General features: G+C 45.5%; 1 protein-coding gene across 1 annotated transcript in view; it reads right to left on the bottom strand.

Moving 5' to 3' along the window:
- Positions 1-19,663, bottom strand: part of MAN1C1 (mannosidase alpha class 1C member 1) — a 62,907-nt gene that overhangs the window by 35,333 nt on the left and 7,911 nt on the right. Inside the window, exon 2 of the mRNA XM_017831111.1 lies at positions 7,732-7,828. Coding sequence (XP_017686600.1) covers positions 7,732-7,828 — 97 coding nt within the window. The remainder of the gene's footprint in view (positions 1-7,731; positions 7,829-19,663) is intronic.

The raw sequence follows: 19,663 nt of genomic DNA, 5'->3' as shown, positions 1-19,663 counted from the left end.
ATTAAGTGAAATAAGGGACTTCTCTGGCCCCAAAAGGCACCAGAGATGAAAAAAAATATCAGAAACAAGTACCTGGAGAAATTATAGGGAAGGAAATGCTGTGGCAGGAGCCATTTGAAATGTGATCTCCTGTAGTTGAACAGAAAAATGTCAAAATCTAACACTAATCCAGATGAATATCCAATGAGGTACATAATGAGGGTGGAAAAAAGCTTTAGCAGCAGCACAAAATGATGTGATAAAGCAGTTAAGTTCTAAATGTGGAATCTAACACAGCAAAATCAGTTCGGAACCTGCCTAATCTCCTCAGAAGTTTCAAGAGCGGAAAACAAGTGAATTAAAACCAAAGTAAGTGGATTCTTCTGCTGCACAGTTTCTAGCTCCCCACCTCCTCTGAATAAACAAGGGAAAGCTAAATACAGAGGGATAAAGATAAGAAACCCAGAAGCCTCGAGATATTTCCAACATTAAAAGGCACGGCTAAAAGTATATTTTTAAAATATCCTTAACTTGCTCTGCTTTTTTACGTAGTTTGTGGTAGTGCCTGTCTGCAGGTGGGTTTGTGTCTGCAACCTCCACCTGAGATTAAGTTGGAGCCAGCTGGGGGTCAGGCTCTGCTCCCAGAGAAAAAGTGACAGGAGAGGAGGACACAGCCTCAAGTTACACCAGGTGAGGTTTTAGATTGGATATCAGGGAAAATTTCTTCATAGAAAGAGTTGGAACAGGCTGTCCAGGACAGTGGTGGAACCACCATCCCTGGAAGTGTTCAAAAACGAGTGGATGTGGCACCTGAGGACATGGTTAATGGTGAACACGGTGGTGGTGCTGCATCCACAGTAGAACTTAATGATCTTCAAGGTCTTTTCCAACCTTTACAATCCTGTGATTCTGGCAGGAAACGCTGTAAAGCATCTGATTGCCAACGGTGGCCAGAAGACAACTGGCCCTCAGCGCTCCCGAAAGACACGTTCTGACCCAGGCAGAGGCATCTGTGCACTCAGGAGCTTCCAGTCTGGAACTGAACTCCCTACAGAGTCCCAGAATGGTTTGGGTCCTTAAAGCTCATCTTGTTCTACCCCTGTGCCATGGGCAGGGACACCTTTCACTAGCCCAGGTTGCTCCAAGCCCTGTCCAACAACTCCAACCCGACACCGAGTGGTGCCGGTGAGGTCCCTGGAGGAGACGCCGGATGTTTGTTCAAGGTGGTTGGAAGTGCCAAACCTCCAACTCAGCTTTTGCTGTGGAGTTGCCACCAAAGCCTCCGTAATCCAGAGATGAATCTGTGAGCAGTCCAACACCACCCACTCTCAGCTGGCTGCCTTTTAATCACACGCTCAATATCGCCGAAGATTAGGCAATTATTTCCGCATAATTAGTGTCCAGAATGAGGCACAGACAACATCCATAACGGGGTGCTTAAGGAGAAAAATTTTTAAAAAAGGAGAAAAAAAAAATCTTAAAGACAAGCTCACCGTATTTTGAAATACAGCCCTCGGAATCTGAAAAAGGGGGATGAACAAATAGCTACAGCCTGATTGTTCCCTGCGTGCCTGGTAAGGGGGCTGCTCACGCGTGGCTTCCTCCACGCCACTGCACGTTCCACTCCTCAGCAACTTAAAGAGGCCCCACAGAACCCTCTCCAGTCACAATTCAACACAATTTTATCTCTTTTTCTGCTTTCATTTGCTACTTTAGTGGTTGTTTTTCTATTTTTTTTGTTTCGTTTCCTTCTCCTCCATTTTGCTGCGCACAGCAGTTCTGACAAATCCCAAGACACTCTCTCCCACTTTTTAGGCCTCATTAAGCTCAAAACTGTGTTCAGGGTCAATGGAAAGTTCATGAAGCTCATGAGGAAGCTGGGATGATTAATGGGTTTGCATGGAGATAACGTGAAGCTTGCCCAGCTTCCTGCTAAGGACAAACCCAGACCAAACCACGCTGTCCAGCCTTCGCAGCTGCCCTCGCATCTCCAGGGCTGAACACAAACAGAGAGACCCTGAACGTGCATCTGGGCTCTGCAGCTCAGGCCAAGGCTGTTCTCCACTCCATTCTCCTCCCTGGCTTACTTCTTTTCTAAGATGCAAATCTCAGCTGAAGGGAGATGAATCTGTTTGATTCAAATGAAGTTTTTTCCCTAACTGCTGCTCTGCTCAGCCCCAGAACAAGGCTTTGGCAGCAAAGGTGTTTGCAGAAGGCCACAGGTCACTCTATGAGACACCGAGTTTTTCCTGTTTAAACTTTCGAAATGAGTATTTCAAGCTGACAAGTTGCTCCCTGTCAGCTGAGCCACTGTAATAAGCTTAAATCTCTGTGTGAGGTTCAGGGTTCAGCGGAGCCCTGATGTTTGAGCTAATGCTTGGAACAGCACATTTAGTGGAAGCCACCGCTCCCAGCACGACCCAAGGTGAGGGCAGAGTGGGAACGAGTCTCCTGAAGTATTAATGGCCACCTTGGGGTCTGCAAGGAGTGATCTCTGGCAGGTCAAAACAAGGAAAAAAAAAAAAACCCCAACAGGGATTAATGTCAGCTCCAACATGGATCACACAGCCAGTCCCTGATGAGGTTGGTATTTGGAGGATATCCTGATTCGCTGCTTCCTGCTGACAGGAAATAAGTTTGTTGCTACGGATTTCAGTGACAGCAAAAGCCAAAGTCAACTCAAAACACCCTCCTGAAAATAATGTTCAACTGGGTAACATTACACACAAAAAAACCCCTAGAAAGATGATGATGCCAGGGAGCAACAGAGTTCCAGCAACATCTTCATTACAATATATTTTTCTCTTTAAAGAGCCCACGGAGCCAACCATGTAATGTCATGTGCAACAGGCAGCAGGAATAATTCAGCATACAAATTAATAAAGCGATTATTATTATTATTATTATTTTAATCACATAAAAGGACACTCCAGGGTTTTGTAATTTTGTGATCCCAGGGTAAGAGACTTATAGACAGAAAAGGTGCAGCACAATTGGAGGTTACCATTTCCTTCTGGTAGTTGGAATGTTGCTGAATTAATATTTTCATCCAATTACCTTTCCTGTGTTATGTATTCATACATCAACTCCTGTTGCTTCTAATTGAGGTGGGAACACTTCCTGCCTGCTCCATGGTTTCCTAGATAAATCAGTGGTGAAGGAAGCAGCTGTTTGGAAAATGTCTGGCTCAGCTGGCAAGACTGGATGGTTGAAGGCACTAATCCTGGGATGTGGAGCTTTTTGGGTCCAGTTGGGCCCAGCACCTGAGGTGACAGTCACAGAGCAGCTGCTGTTAAAAGCTGGCTGTGACAGGAGCTTGGTGGTGTTAAATCCAATGGGAAGATGTTCCTTGAATCCCCATCCAGATCTGAGCCTGGCAGGTCACAGTGTCACAGTGCAGTGACAAGGCCTGGTGGGATTTGCCAGGGAGAACAAACCTGAGGGGCTCTGGATCTCAGGACAATTTTCCAGAGGCCTCTCTGCCTGTTCATGTGGTCACTGCTTTGCTTCCCCAGCCATTCCAACCCCCTTTTTTTATGCTGGAGAGCCAAAATAGCACCATTTCCAGGCAGCTGAGACCAACGACCTCCTGCCTTCCAAACAAACCGTTGGGACAGCTCAGGCCAAAGTCTGAGCCGAGTACACAAACACAGCCACGGATTTTTCCAAGAATTTCTCCACCCTGTGCAGATCTACCTCCCTGTGTCCTGTCACCAAGCAAACAAACGTGGAGCAACACAAGAGCCCTGCTCAAGGGTGAGGTCTAAACACACCTCTCACCTTTTAGACCCAGCTGCTGTCAGAGCTTTGCCATCCGGTCGTGGTGACCTGGATGTGCCCTGGATGTGACAGTTGTCACATGGATTCACATCAGATAAAGCTACAGAGCCTCACAGTGTTGCATAAATTCAGCATATGCTGAGAGAAGCAATGGCTGCAACGAGGCAATTCATAATTTTAGGTGTGATTTCAAGTGGGGAAAGAGGAAGCAAGAGGGGAAACCTAGTTAAGGATTGCTATTTTTAAACTAAAATTAATATACCAATGTGCATTAAGGTGGTAAAAAATGTCTGACAGCACACCAAGGCTCCATATTTACTTTCTCTCACTGATTTCAGAGCAAATTGGCTCAGGTTATAAGTCAAAGAAGGATTCTCTTCTGCTGCCAGCACTGCACACTTCAGGAGATATCTGAAAATCAGGCTTCTTACCTTATCATTGTTAAAAGACTGTGCAATCAAAATGGAACTGACAATTCAGCTGATGCCTGAGCAGCAATAGATGCCAGTTCGCTCTCCCATAGCTAGAGAAACTCTGTAAAGCTAACAGGATTTTAAAAACATTTTGTCAGAGAAATAAGTGGCTATGACAGACCTGGGGAGCGGGCAGAATAACAATTCAGCTCTCTGCTGCTGGATATCCCAGTGACAGGTGCACTTCAAGGGCTGTGCTACACAACACCACTGCCCTCTCCAGCAGCCCTGCTCCCAGGAATCCAACATGCTTTGCAAGCATCAGTAAATTTAATGCTTGCAGCACCGAGGGCAGGAATGCTGAGATGGTTAAGAAGGGTTAAAATAACCAGATCAGCACTGGGAGCATCATAAGTGCCTGCAGATCTCCAGCCTTACCCTCAGCCATGAGCTCAGTGGTGTCATTTTCCTTAAATCTCCCTTAAAAAGCATGTTTTGGGCCTGATATTCTGCAGGTTTCCCTTCAGTCACCTTAAGTGCAGAGAGAAACCTTGCAGGCAAGTTCTGAAAACCCCTAAGTTGTGCAGCCATCCCCACTGGAGCCTTGTGGTGCAGGTTTTATTCCAGCAAGGGATCATCCCTCCACCCCTGGCAGAGTGCTGTGCCCATTTCCACGGCACATTTTCCAGGCAAATCATCCCACATCTGAAAGTGTAAAACATGTTTACCCCACTGCAGAGCCCATCTTATCACCAGCATCACAGATGAATAATTAATGCTCATGAAAGAAGCACAGCTTGTGGGTTTGAGGAAAGGGCTCTCAAGCTGCAGTGATTATAAATGACAGCAATCAGAGGAGTTCTGTACAAATAAACTACGTCCAGAACGTGGGAGAGTCTTGATGAAATGGATGCCCTAGAAATAGGATCTGGAGAACAAATCAAACACAAGCAGGAACGTAAGGACCAAGTCACCAGATCAAAGTCCAAGGGAGTGGGATGCTGCCTGCAGTGGGTGTAGCAGCCTAGAAATTATTTGGGGAGTGGGCAAGTTGAATTTCCAGGTGAGCTGCCACCTTCCAAGGCAGAGGAGCAAGGAGATTGACTGATTTGGGGATACAAGAGTTTTCCTGCCAGTGATTTTCCTGCCACCTGGGCAGGAAAAACGCTGGGAAGGGATGCTACTCACAGCTGTCAGGAGAAGCAGGATGCTACGTAGGAGCAGAAGGTGAATGTTTATTTTTATTTCTACTTTGATTAGAGAGAGAATATTTGATACAGAGCAGCTCCCCCGCTTCCCCCCAGGGCGAGATGCTAAACTGAAGGCTACAAGTGAGCATCACATTCACAACAGCAAAATGTATCACCCTTCAAGAACTTGATTGCTTCTCATGCACACAAACACACGCGAAAATAGCCCCAAAGAGGTTCCTTCCCTCCCACGTGCAAGCAGCTGCAGAGAAATCTCAGCTTAATATTGACATCTCCAGCCTGGAGAGCACCCAACTGGCCTCCATTAAATCTGAATTTAGGAATAAAAAGATGCAAGATGTGACAGCAGGGGCAATGGGCAACAATGAAGGGCAACAGCGCCCTGTCCTAATTTCTGAAAGTCTCTGAAGGCAAGAGGGAGAGAGGGCTGCAGCAAGGGATTGCCTAATGCTTCCCTTCTTTACCAGTCACAGCTAAAAGGAGGAAAAGCCTATTAAAAGGCTGAAATGTACCATGTAGCTTCTTTTCTGCAATTGTCTGCAAATCCTTGTGCTCCAAAGCATTTTCCTTGAGAGTGCTCACAGGCACGCTACAAACAAGCATAAGTACTGTCAATTGTTTTAGCATGATAAATGCATTTTAAAGCTTTCAATATTTTTGTCTGTTTACTGGCAGGCTCCTTGAGGAATTTTGACAAGCTTGCCAGAATGGAAAGGCTGCAAAATGCTTAACTTAGTGCTGAACTTAATTCTCAAGTAAGAAACCTGGGTCTTGCTGGAGGGGGTTGAAAGAGAAACAAGAAAAAAGGACAAACCAACCCGAATCAAAGCCCCTGACAAAGCAAGGCTGTCATACACACTTCCAGCCCACTTCCAGCACTGCTTCCTCCAGATATCCCACAGCCATTAACGTGGCTTTCTTGCAGCCCAGTATTGCACAATCAGATGTGAGTTAACCCTCTGGGATATTCTGAGGAACGGAAGAGCTTCCAGGGATGGGGCAGCCACAGCTTCTCTGGGTAACCTTTGCCAGGGCCTCTCCACCCTCACAGCAAAGAATATTTTCCTAATATCTATCTAAACCTACTCTCTGTCAGTGTGAAGCCATTCCCTCTTGTCCTGGCACTCCAGGCCCTTGCAAATAGTCCCCCTCCATCTTTCTTTTAGCCCCTTCAGGTACTGGAAAGCCACGACCAGGTCACCCTGAAGCTTCTCTTCCCCAGGCTGATGGTGTCAGAAGACACCTGACTCATTTCTACCTTCAAACCTTCCCTTTCACACACATCTCCCGGCCCCCCAGAGCTAAGGAGGTCTCTGCAGGAGGCTGAACTCAGTCTCCACACAAAGCAGAAGATCTCCACACCCACTCTGAAAGATCCCCACGTCATGTGCCTGATGTAGGGAAAGACTGGGACACCCACAGAGTACAAAACAGGAAATGGGAGTGTTCTTCATACCATCAGTCCTATCCCTTTGCCCCGAGGAAATCAACTCACAGATAATTTGCCCACTAAAGAACTCTATTCCGCTCTAATCTGGGTGAGGAAACTCCAGGAGATAATCTCTGCAAAACAGACTCCTGTTGTAAAGGAGCTGAGAGACCCCTGCTCAGCAAGAATTCCCTAAGGATGGGTGGGAAAGTGCTGCTCAGGCAGATTCTGCTGGCCTCACCATGGCATAACCTGTGACACAAGGCCAAGCAGGGGCAGAGTGAGCAGAGCAGGGAAATGCTTTGAGTGCAAAAAAAAGAAAAAGATGATTTATATCCCAAAGCATCAAAAAGTACCCCAAGAAGTCAACAAGTATTCCAGCAGAAGGAGCAGGGGAACAGCACTGAAATTATATAACCAGCTCACATAAAAAGAGGTAATCTGCTAAAGAGTAAAATTATACCAGCCAGTGTGCACATACTGTAAGGAACTTTTAATATTGATTCACTCAATATTTCATGGAATTCACATCTCGCTCCACGGTGGAGAAACGGGTGAGAAAACGCTCAGTTTGGTCAGGTCCTGATGTCTACAAGCTCAGACAAATAGCACCATTGTCAGGCTTGGACTGCCCTCATGTTTTAATAAAGACACTTTCAGTTTAGCACTGTTTGCAGACACATCTGGTGCTAGACCTGCACAGAGAGGTGATACAGGCCGGGACAGAGATGCCTGCAGGAATGAGATTCTCAGCAATGGTCACCTCTAGGAGATGGGTTCAAAGTCTTGCTTCACACAAGTGGAGAGAGGAAGGAGATCAAAGCTGTTCCAGACTCCTCACCGCATTGCAGAGAGAGGAACTGACATGTGACCTTTAAAAAATTCAATGAAATTGCACTAAAATTGAGCCTGAACTCACCAAACATGTTCCCGATGTGGCCGTTCTTGGTCAGCGGGCGCAGCTCGTTCTTTCCAAGTGCATATTGCTTGTAGTTATCCCAAGCAAATTTCATCATCTGTGAAGAGAAAAATGGAATAAAATTGAATAAAATTGAATAAAAACACTTAACAGGACTGAAAGTCTTCTGAACCTCAGCTCTGGGAAGGAATGGGAGTTTCTCACTTATTGCTAAACCCAGCAAGCAGTGGCCCATTAATTATAAAGTCTGAATTCACACTGAACACGATGAGTGGAGCTGCATCCAAAGGTTTGAGGAAGTCTCCAGCTCATCATTCCTGGTGCACAACTTGGGACAGGCACATCTCAGAAGTACCACAGTATCCAACACACCAAGAGCCTACTTTTCCCCTCAGCTATCCAAACCAAGAGGGAGTTGTAGGAAGATGTCTCTACCTCTGACTTTCTGACCTTTTTTTTTCAGAGAGTATCGGTATTTCAGAATTTCAGTTTTATCAGTATTTAAATTTTATCAGTATTTCAAAATGGTAAAGCCAAAGCTGATCTGTCCCTAAGTACAGGAAGAAATTGGTCTTAAGGACTGCACGGAAGTTTTCTTTCTATTAATTAACAGAATACATTCAGAAAGGGGAAATCCACGACATTTTGATATCTTCTATCAAAACTCCAAAGTCTCATCCTTAAGAGAGTTCTGCACAAGGGCTGGGTGATTTCTGAGAAACCCCTTCCAACTCAAACGATTCCTTTTGGGACATTTGAACTGTCCTGCCCGGGCCCAGCACGTCAACCTTCCCCTGAGGACTGCAAGGCAAGTCTGTGCAGGTTCCAACACACACACACACCCCCCAGCACAGCCTTTTCTGTCCTCCTGCCCCTTTGGCTTCAGCTGGTAGGAAAAATTAAACCTACAAGCAACTTTTCTTCATCTGGGAGAGACTGGGATTTGTCAGCTTCTAAGGAGTGCCTTAAATAAAGCTGCCTTTTATAACCCACCCAGCCTGGCTCTGAGCAGTTCCAGCCCCAGCATCGCAGTGACCTGGACATTCTTTGATTCCATCCCTGGAAAAAAAGACAACAAAGGGGAGGAAAGCGGCTTCAGAGAATCAACAACATTCTCTGCTGAGCCCAACAAAGGTAAGAGTTGTCTAAAATGCTTCACTCAAACCAGACTTTTGAGAGAAAATGACAGTTTAAAACAAGTTGTTCCTCCACAGAGTGCCCCTGCCTCGTGTCTGCAGCAGCGTTTGCTGCTCTATTTCAGCATCAGGAATGTGCAGGTTACTTTGGTCTGGAATTTCTGCTGTCATTTCAGTTCTTACTTTCCCCTCCAGCTGTGTGCTTCACAAGCCCAACATCACAAGCCTCTGGTAGTATCCTCGTTAATTAGCACACAGCCCCAAAAAGCCAGATTCCCCCCCCCCAGCCCTTTTCAAACATCAAGGTTCCAAAGTAAAGTTTCATAAAGCTGGTCATATGGAGGAAGGATAAACATTTGCTGGACTGATTGATAACATTCGGACTCTGGCACCACCAGGAGATGGAATGTTGGACAAACAAATAAAGTCAACTTGGGTTTTAAAAACTCAGTGTGGGACGAATTAGTCAGTGGAGAGGAAACCAAATAATGCCTGGGGGGGGGGGGAAGAAATCCTCCACAAAATCCACTTGAACATGTCTCAATCATATGACTCAGGGTGTTTACTTTATTTTTGCTAGATCTCTGGATTTTTTTTTCCAGTGGCAGCGGATTCAAAATGGGAAGTTCTCACTCTTCATCAAGATAAGAGGGCAAATCTTTGAGGGACTCTGATAGTATGGAGCAAATGCTTTTATGTCTCAGAGCTTGATCCTGAAGCTCCCTGCAGGAAAGATGGTGTTTCCATAAAGACAGCATTCCCACAGCATTCCCTGGCAGAAAGGAAACAGCAAGTCAATCTACTGGGTTCATTCCTCTTCTCAATCAGAGCTGAGGAAGGAGGACCCACCCTTCTGGCACACAGAGAGCCTGGACACAGAGAGGATGTGGAAATGACTCTATTTTGTTGCCTGAAACTCCTAACGTTGTAATTCTGAATCTGCCTCGTTTTAAGCTGAGCACGGAATTTAAAGTTAATTCCTTCCCTCTGCTTTTTTAACCCCTCCACTCCAGAAGACCCAAAGCTTCCAAACCCAGGCATCTCTGCCACGCTGCCTCACACGGCTCCCTGTGATCCAGAGCTCCCCAGCACCTCCATCGCAGGGAGGTGATGGAAAACTACCCTGGGTTTCTCTTCAACAGTCTCTTATGTCCTACAAGGGAAATCTCCTCCTTTCTTCTGTCTCCTCACACAAGGAGGGACAGCCTGAGGCCTGACAGGCTCCCCAGAGTGACCCACTTCACACAGGACTGTTCGAATAAACACGTTTATTCTTCATTTGCCTATTCAGCCACTTAAGCTGCATTTGTCACGGTGCTGCAGAAAGTTCCCCTACAAAATGATTTCTTGGGCTGCACTGGCTGTGGTGTCTTAAACTCTCCTTCCCTGTTCTGTCCTGAGCTGATAGTCAGGGAGACAGATGATGGATGAGATTGGATATGCTGCCTCATCAAACTGCCAGTTTTTTCCCGTTACGTGAAGAAAAGTTTGCTTGCTGCTTTTAAACCCTGTAGATTTGGGAGGCAAGGTGCATAATGTGGCCCCCCCCCACCCCTTTTCATTTTCCAAGACCAAGCTTTCCTCTCTCCAAAAGCAGCAACTGGAAAAGTTTAAGAGCCAAAAGCATCTGCACCATTCTGCCCGTGCTGGCTCCCTGCAGCTGCCTCTCCAGGCCAAATTTAGCAGCTCAACTTCCAAACCACTGAAGAGATTCATCAAGTTTCTAAAAGTGGGGACTCCACATTTATAGGAGCTCTCAAAAGCTTTCTCTGACCGAGGTTCCAAATTCCAGGCTGAAAGGGAAGGGGCTGGAGCTGAGAGGTGCAGGAGAGGAATGTGCCTGCTGAGGTGTTTCAGGCAGGTTTCTGATGAGACACGAAGGTTAGAAGTGAATATTTTATGCCATTCCAGTCGTGACACATCACAATACATCAGTGTTATCATTATGCCATTTTACATTTGAAAAATGGCCCCAGAACCACAAAAATTATGGAAATAGATCCATAATTTTAGATTTTGCTCTTACCAGTGAGCCATCTGCCATCTAATAGATAATTATCTATTTGGCCCTGATATTCTAATCACTCTGGCTCTCAGCTGATTTATGGCAGAGACTTCCAAATTTATAATTTAATTTGTCAGATTGCTCTTTCTTTTCTACAACCTGTAAGTCATTTGTTACTTTTGAGAGTTTCAGCAGCCCAGTCAGACAATTATGTATTAAAATCAACTAGAAATAACGGAACTGAATTCTGAAAATCTGCACTACCACTTTCATCATTTAGGCCATTATCTTCCCTTGTGCTTTGGTCCATCCAAACCCAAAAAGAATCTGGCTTTCAAGCCCACATATTTCATACAGGCAGCAGCAGAACAAAAAGGCGTTTGGTGAATTCTGTGATCCAGGTAATGATGAAACAGGTTTCAGGATAAAAACTTGACCAAGGAAGTGTTTTCACTTTGAAGAGATGCACAGATCTTTAGCACATTTAATAACTAAACCACTCGAAATCTCTGAGTTTATGGTCTTGCAAAAAGCAGAGAGATGAGAGAAAAAAATACAAAAAAAAAGGGGGAAAACCTCCTCCCTGCTATCACTTGCCCTCCTTTTGTTAACAGGAAAGACTCCCAAATGCAGAGCATTCCCAAACAGCTATTTGATTAGTTGGATCCATCTAGACTGGGATAATTAGTAAATGCTTAAAAGATGGAATCTAAATATCCTGACCAATCAGCCCCTTTCAAGTACTTCCAAGGAACATTACACAAAGCCATTATCCTCACAAGATAACCACTTCTGTGGCTCTTCAGCCTCCTTTCTTCAACTCCCCTTCAAACATTTCACTATAAAGCATCTGAGAAATTTCCAGTTTGGGTTAACAAAAAGGGAAGGTGAGGGTAATTTTAAATATTTCTTTCCCCATTGTATTCCTAACTGGTTTTTTCCCACCTCTCTTCCTTTCTCTGGAGTTGGAGGCAGATGAGTTGTCTCATCCCTTTCAAACCCAAGATCTGTTCTTTCCCACCTCTAACTTTCTTGCTTCCCCAAAATAGCCCTGTTCTGGTTTGCATTTTTAAGCTGCAACATAATTCCATATATTTTCCCCAACTGTGTAAAAAAATAATTTGCCAGATGACAAGATGCAGAGAAAAAGAGAGACTGACTGCCAGTGTTGCAGGCAGAAGAAAAAGTCTGCCTGAACACACCAGGATAAGCCATTTATGTTTGGAATAATGGATGTACTTTTCCCTAATCTGACTTGCATAAACTTGTATAATTCAGGATTGACTGCGGGAAAGGTGATGAAACAGCATCATGTTTATTACGTGTTGCTGTTTTGAATATTATCACACGGAGATATAAATATCCATACAAACAGAATGATACAAAAAAGCTGGAATTCACTGGAAAATCTTTAACAGAAAGCTGAGCAACTTCTCAGGTTACTTCTTTGGGACTCTGTCCTCAGTAATGTTTTTACGTAACAGCAAAAGGATAACAAAAAGGGCTGTGTGTTAACTCAGCTGATTGAGATGTTCCATTTAGGCAGGCACTAAATATCCAGAGGCTTTTACTTGGTGGGTTTAAAAGCCTGGAACTGCAGAACAGACAGTGCTGCAGCACCAGAGACGTTACCAGGCAACTCACCGAGACGGACACCAACATTGATAATCCATTCTAAAGTAATTAAACTTTATAATTAAAGATTACAGTAAATCCAATAGATCCCAACAGGAACTTGAGCAATTCAAAGACACGCTGGCTAACCTGTCTGTTTTCCAGGAGCCATGTTAGCTCCTGTCTGTGAATAAAACATTGAGTGAATTGCTGAGATTTTCATTTAATTGGCCTTCAAACAACTGACAACCATGAGAGTCTCACCTTGGGAAGTGCTAATCTAATGTCACCTCACTCCTCTAACTCTGAATCAAATATCATTCTTCTTTTAATTGATGGCAAAGGGGTGACTGGGGGTAAAACCTGAGCCTGTCACTACCAAATGAAAGCCCAGGCAAAGCCAAGTGAACACAGTCCTGACTCCAACGGGACAGGTATTTCCTCTCTAGTTCCATTCTTGACTCTCACACATTGTCTGGGCAACTTCCACCACCCTGTGCCTCAGCTCATCCCTCTGCAACACAGACCTCACCCCTTTCTTCTCAAAGCACTGGGGGGAACAGAGAGAAACCAGTGTGCATTAAACACTGTGGGACTGAGCTCACTTGGTGAACCAGGTTGCCCAGGGAAGCTGTGGCTGCCCCATCCCTGGAAGTGCCCAAGGCCAGGATGGACAGGGCTTGGAGCAACCTGGGCTAGTGGAAGTGTCCCTGCCCATGGCAGGGGGTGGGACTGGATGATCTCTCAGGTCCCTTCCACCCCAAACCATTCTGTGACTCCATGATTCAATATTCTTTCACTGAACGATCTTGCAAACCCAGAATCATTTTGCACAATGTTCTGCTCGAGTTTTCCTTAAGCACAAGATAAATGTTTCCACACCTAAAGCTCATGTTTCCACACCTAAAGCACCAGCCTGAGAACAGAACTCCTCCCTTCTGCTCCAGCTCTTCCTAATGGATTCTAACCCAAAATTTCAAACCCTGTCAGCCTACTGACTGTAAACACATCAGCTGATAGTTCGGTGTTGATGGCAGATAGAGACTGTGAATCACTTGCTACATGCAGCTTTATCTAAAAGTAAACATAACAGTAATTCAAGCAACAGGTGAGTGGGGCTTTGCTTCAGATTTTTTCTGGCAAAGTCTTGGCAGCTTGTCCTCAAACTGGCACGGGTGGTTTTTCATGCCATCAGTTGCTATCACAGCTCCCTCCCTTTTGCACGACAGCTCCTTGCTTAACAAAACTGATCCCCATCACTGGAACAACAGAGGAATTCTTTATGAAGATAGAAGAAATCACCCTCCATCCAGACACAAGGCACCTTCCAGCAAGTTACAATAAGAAAAAAGTAAGTTTTACATTCTGCTTGTTGTTCCCAGCCAGACAGTCCAGCTGAGTAATGGCTGCATCCAGCTCAGATCTGCAGAGGTAAGCACTCTCTCCCTGCCACAATCAGGGAAAAAGCAGGGCTAGAAGCCTGATTTGCACTGGGGGAACAGGAAAAAAAGCCCAGCACAGAGTAGTCCAAGGTCGTTAGTGTTAGTGACAAGGACAGAAATAGAACTCAAGAGTCTCCCTGACTCACAGTCCCTGCTAGGAAAGCTGAATGGGGGAAAGAACAGCTCAAGCCACAATTAAACTAACACCTAATTAAATTCCTAATGTAACTAGATTTAACTGTGTCAAGAGGGGAAAAAAAAAACCACTAAAACTCTTTGATAGGGCTATCTCAGGCATTAAGACCCAGCTGGATCCAGCTGCATCTAAATCAGGAAACATGTCAGCAAGAGCAGTTGATTTTGCAGTTAGCCCAGTAATGAGATGCTGGACTGGAAGAGGACAACAACGGTTTTGAGAACAAATTTGCAAGTCTAGACCAAAGCACAGAGTGATTTAGTAGAGACACGAGAAGAGCCGTAGCCTCGGCTCCTTCGCTTCCCAAAAAATCAAAGCTTGGGGAAAAATCTAATAGAAATAAAAAGGTACTTGTGTTCCCAGTGCTGTCAGCTTCATGTTCCCTGCGAGCCTCTACAGCTGATCACACACAGGATATTCCAGAGCACGGCCAGGCTGATGCTGCACAACAAATCCAGCAATAAAAAACAATAAGGATTCTTTCTGCCCTAAGTTTGTTGCCCCTGACAGCTACTCAGGCACTGGCTGTCACGAGGTTTGGGGAACAGGCAGGAAAAGGCAACCCATGGTGTCCAGTTTGCAGCCTCAGCCAGGCTGCAAAGTGACCCCATTAAATCTGAGAGGTGATTTTTTTCCAGGGATGGACACTCCAAAGGTAATCTGGGGTGGTGCAAAAAGAATTGGTGTCGGAGGGCAAGTCTAACTGTGTGATGGAGACCAAAGTGAAGATGTTGTGCCAGCAAACACATGGAAAGGGAATAGTGAGATACAGGAAGGATTAGAAATTGAAGAGGTGACACTGCAACAAAGATGAGCTTAAAACCACAGCAATAGTTATGATCTCCCCTCGTTATTACCACAGAATGAAGGCAGAAGTAGCTCTTTGAGTAACATGAGGAAACCAGGGAAGAAATTTAAGGTGCTTATAAAACATTGTGGGTTTTTTTTAAAAATGTATATACTGTGCAGAATTTGAACTTAACCCTGGTTTATGGCTTCCCTGCAGCCAGATTTCCCACCCAAATCAGATTTTGTAAGTGGAAATTGCAGCTGTGAGGATATATCTGCAGCACTTAAGTACTTCTTTCAAAGCAGAAGGTACCAGAATGTGTTGGAAGGTACCAGAATGTGAAAAACGGAAGACCAGGAATCAATCCCTTTTTGTAAAATATTGGAATGCTACATAATAATAGCAAATACTTAAAAATATTAAAAGATACCCAACTACATCACACTGTGCTATACTTTTCCACGCTCCTAGTTACAGGAATTATGGGATATGGTGCACTTTGGCAGTGAGAGGGTACCCCATACCCAAACACACACGGAGGCACATCAAGCAGATATTTTCCCTGACACTGCTAAAATATCACAACTCATTTACAATCCAATGTATTGGTTCAGTTCACAAGATGACTTTTGCTAACAAAGTTGTGTATTAGGAGGTGTCTGTCAAACACGTGACAGCTCCTCAGCTACTGTGGGGGGTGCAGGAACACAGGACAGCAGGCAGACCCACAAAGCCCCCAGTACACACCGTGTGACACTGTTATTTAGATTTTTCAAGTCCTTTTAACTCCAGGTTGGACAGTCTCGCTTTTGCTAGTAACTACTATTTCACTCCAGCAGGCTTTGAGGAAAGAAAGTGGGGAAAAATTACTTACCAAGTAATTATGCTCCTTCAAATGTCACCTCCAAGTCCCCTCCTGAGTTTTGCGCCTGCAGCACAAATCACGCAGGAAACTCCCCGAGCTCTCAAGATTTTGGGCACTGCCACATACCCATAGGCTGCCTTGAGGGCTCTTACATTTCAGCTGAGTCCCTTCAAGCATGCACAGCACACGGTCTTTGTAAATCCCTAATTACACACAGAGCACAGAAAAGTGACCGGCGTTGCAGGTGAGTGATGGGCAGCAGTTAAACACCCAGGCCAAGAATCCATCAGCTCCTCACCATAACGTCCCCATGCTAAATGGGAAGGTGGATGGAAACACAAGCAAGACTGTTTTTACAGACCTGCATTATGACAAGGTAAGTAATTTTCTCTTTCCCTACAGATACCATCTGCACAAGATTCTCATTTCTGGAGAGCTGCAGCCCAAGGGGATGCTCTAAAAGGAGCTGTAGCCATAAGTAACCCAAAATGGGCAGACTGCAAGGAGATGGAGGAACAGAGAAAAAAGATTGTGGAAACACTTTGCTTCACTTTTTCAAGGATAATAAGAACAGGGGAAAAAAGTCTCTAGAACCTATTAGGCCTGTCTGTGGGGACAGATGTCAAACAGATCAATACTGAAAAGAAACAAAACAAGAGAAGATGCCAGGCTTTGTGCTCCTGAGCCTTGGATGTGGCACCATGGCAGGAATCCTCTGTGGGTATGGAAGTGAAAGACTAAACAGGGACCAGAGCCTCTGTGTGTAAATCTGCCACGGAGCCAACCTGAGGCAAGTAAATAAAGCCTTCCTCGCCCAGAGCAGAGACATCCTGACAGTCACTGTGGTACAAGGTTATGGAAATCATGATGCACCAGGCTGGGGTTCTGTGTGAGGCTCCACATCCAGCAGCCCAAGCTGGACACCTGGAGAGCTCTAGTTCAGCCCAAGAAACACTTCCAAGGCATTTTCAGAGACATAAAAAGTGAAGACCAGCCTCAAAGTCGCCAAATCCTCTTTTGGGGAAGAGATTTCTCGGCCTGGGATACAGCAAGAGGCTCTGGAACAAGAGTGACACGGAGCTGCTAAGTCAGAGCAGGAGCCAGGTGGATAAACGGGACTGATTCACACCACGGCTCAAGGTGCAGCCCTGGCTGATGACAACCTCAACAGGCCCTTAAATCCGGAAAAGGAAATCCCAGCTCTGAGCAGGACCCACGCTGTAAGATACAAAAGGAGTCCTTCCACATCAGAAGGAAACCTTAGCACCATCCCGGGCTCACTCGGAGCTCAGTGCACTCATCTCACTCTTCCCGTTTCAGCTGAGCTGCCTCTTCCCTCCCAGCATCCACAAAGAGGGAATTGCTTTTGACACATGGATGGCTCAAGGGCCCGAAACGCAGGCAGAAGCAGATGGGATAACTGAAGGAAGGGGAGAAAGAAAGAAAAAAAAATGTAAATACAGGCCAAGAGTTACCCTGCATCACTCCTGTTCCACGCTGTGAGAACCGACTTAGGGAGCAGAAGGAACATCTGTTTGGAAACCGTCCTTGTTTCAGTCCAAATGCTGGAACAGGAGAAAGAGGGAAGCTGAGAACTGCCAGCACACCTCGTGCTTTATCTCACACTTGGATGGCTTAACAGGAGAGATCTGGGAGGATGAGTTTAGTTTAATGATTTCTTGCTGGTTCACCTGCTCCCCATCTGTCTTTGTAGTCCTTGCTCAGAGGGACAGATTGGAGCACTGCTGTCCTCTCCCCTTCCCAGAGTTACTTGTGATTTGAACTTCTGACGGGAGGAACAGAGCAGTTCTCAAGCATTAAGTAGTCCACTGAGATTAGTCCAATAATTTATCAAAGGTAATAGCTAATAACAGACACCAGAAACTCACTCACAGCCTTCCTAGAGCCTCATGTCAGAGTTGTCACCTTACAAAAGCGTTACAAGAAATTCCTGGACCACGGTAGCAAATTTATTAACCAGGGGCTGATAAACTCTTCCAAGAGTCCCACAGCCCACAATAAATCATACAAATCAGGTTGCAAACACCAGATCTTTAATAAAAATGAAGCTGGAGGAGTGGATGTTAGAACAATGTCAGAATTCAGCTGGCAGGATGGAGGGGACTCGTTTTCATTTAGTTTGACCTCCCATCCCGAGAGGGATCGAGGCTTGGCCCTGGCATCACTCCAGCACTGCACTACACAGGCATCATACGACAGTGACTAATGAACTGCTGAAAGAATAAAGCAAGAAATGGCAAGTTAAGGGATCTGGGTAATAAACTAAAGAAGAGAGCCATAAAGATTCATCAGAATTAGAGACAGAAGGCACCTCCCAGGTCACAGACTCCATGTTCCTGTCAGCGTAGAAGAGGCACCCACAGTACTGCTCTGGCCATGCTGCCTTTCAAGACCAAAGGAACAAGGTTCCACTCTGTTCCACTTACCAAATTCCGCCCTAACATTCAACTCCAAATTTTCTTTAAGTCTTTGAAATCCAGAAACAAAAGAACCAAGTGAGAAGACTGCTTTATCCTACTGCAGCCAGGGCTGCCTTTCAGAAATCAACCTTTTGAGTTATGCTACTGTGCAGCCACCGATGAGAGTGGGCAGATCCACAGCCAGCAGTGACAATGTTCTGGTTGTTGAGGGCTCACCAACACTCAGAACAAATGTCTGATAGACAAGATAATCGAACACAACTGAGCTGGTTCAGGACTGAGGAATCCCAACACGGTCTTGGTGCTGGAGGAAGGACTTCGGGAAAGCCAAAACGGCACCAGAAATCAGCCAAGGATTTGTTTGGGTTCAGCACAACGCTGAACTCCGACATAAATACGTGTCCTTCCCAGAAAACTCCAGAGAAAAACAAGGCAGAAACATCCCATTTCCACTGGAAGTATTTCACTTGTGAGCTGGGCTGGCTAACCCAGACAGCAGGAGGGTTTCAGGATGGATGAAATACGATTACATTATAATTATCCTTTGTTACTTTGCAAAGTACACGGTTATGCACTTTCTTCACTGCCCAGGGAAATCATGTTAACACAATTAGAGCAAGAACCCTGCTTTAAACATGGTTGCTCGGACGTTACTAACACGGCTCCAATTCTCAGTACAGACAGTCTTCAGAGCCATCCTGCTCCATAAATCAGTGGGAGTTCTGTCACTTCCTCTGAAGAGAAGAGACACTCTCCAGGATGCACTGAAGATACAGCTTCACTCTATATCATCATCTGTGCTGGAGCTGCTGGCACGAGATGCTGCAGAATTTCTACATCTCTCGCATTTATTATTCTTTGCAGCAGAATATCATTCTACCCACTAATAAACTAAGAGAGAGAAATCTAACAACGGCTCTAGGGCCATGCAAGGCAAGTGTTGGAGGCCAGATTAGAACTAATGAGCTCCTGGCTGCCACTCAATTACAACCATCAGAACAATTAGCTCAAATAAACCCAAGAACCGTTTTCTGCTCCGCTGTCGTCTGCCCGTCCTCCCCGAAAACTCCCGAGCTGGAAAACTCCAGATGGGTTTGACAGAGGGGAGAGGTCACAGACAAACTAGAGTTCAGTGCAAAATGCCAACAAAGTGGTGGGGAGACCCACAGAGTGTCCCACTAAAGGGGGGTACAACAGGCTCCTGTTCTGGTTGCCCAGGGCCCGCTGAGGAAGAGGCAGCTGGGTGTGGATGGTGCCTCTGGCTCACACGGCCAAGGAGGGACACTGGGAAGAGCAATGGACACCACCAGGCAGGGATGGGTGACACAGGATTACAAACACAAGGATGGGGAAAGTCCCCATGATAGATCTAAGGATGCATGGGGGTTTCAGCACACGGGGCTCCCATTCCTAGAGAGCCAGAATCCATCACCTTTCCTGCTA

This window comes from Lepidothrix coronata, unplaced genomic scaffold, assembly GCF_001604755.1.
Source record: "Lepidothrix coronata isolate B3197 unplaced genomic scaffold, Lepidothrix_coronata-1.0 Scaffold187, whole genome shotgun sequence".
Taxonomy (NCBI): Eukaryota; Metazoa; Chordata; class Aves; order Passeriformes; family Pipridae; genus Lepidothrix; species Lepidothrix coronata.
Note: the sequence above shows the minus strand (reverse complement) of the source record. Positions and strands in the feature narration are given on the sequence as shown.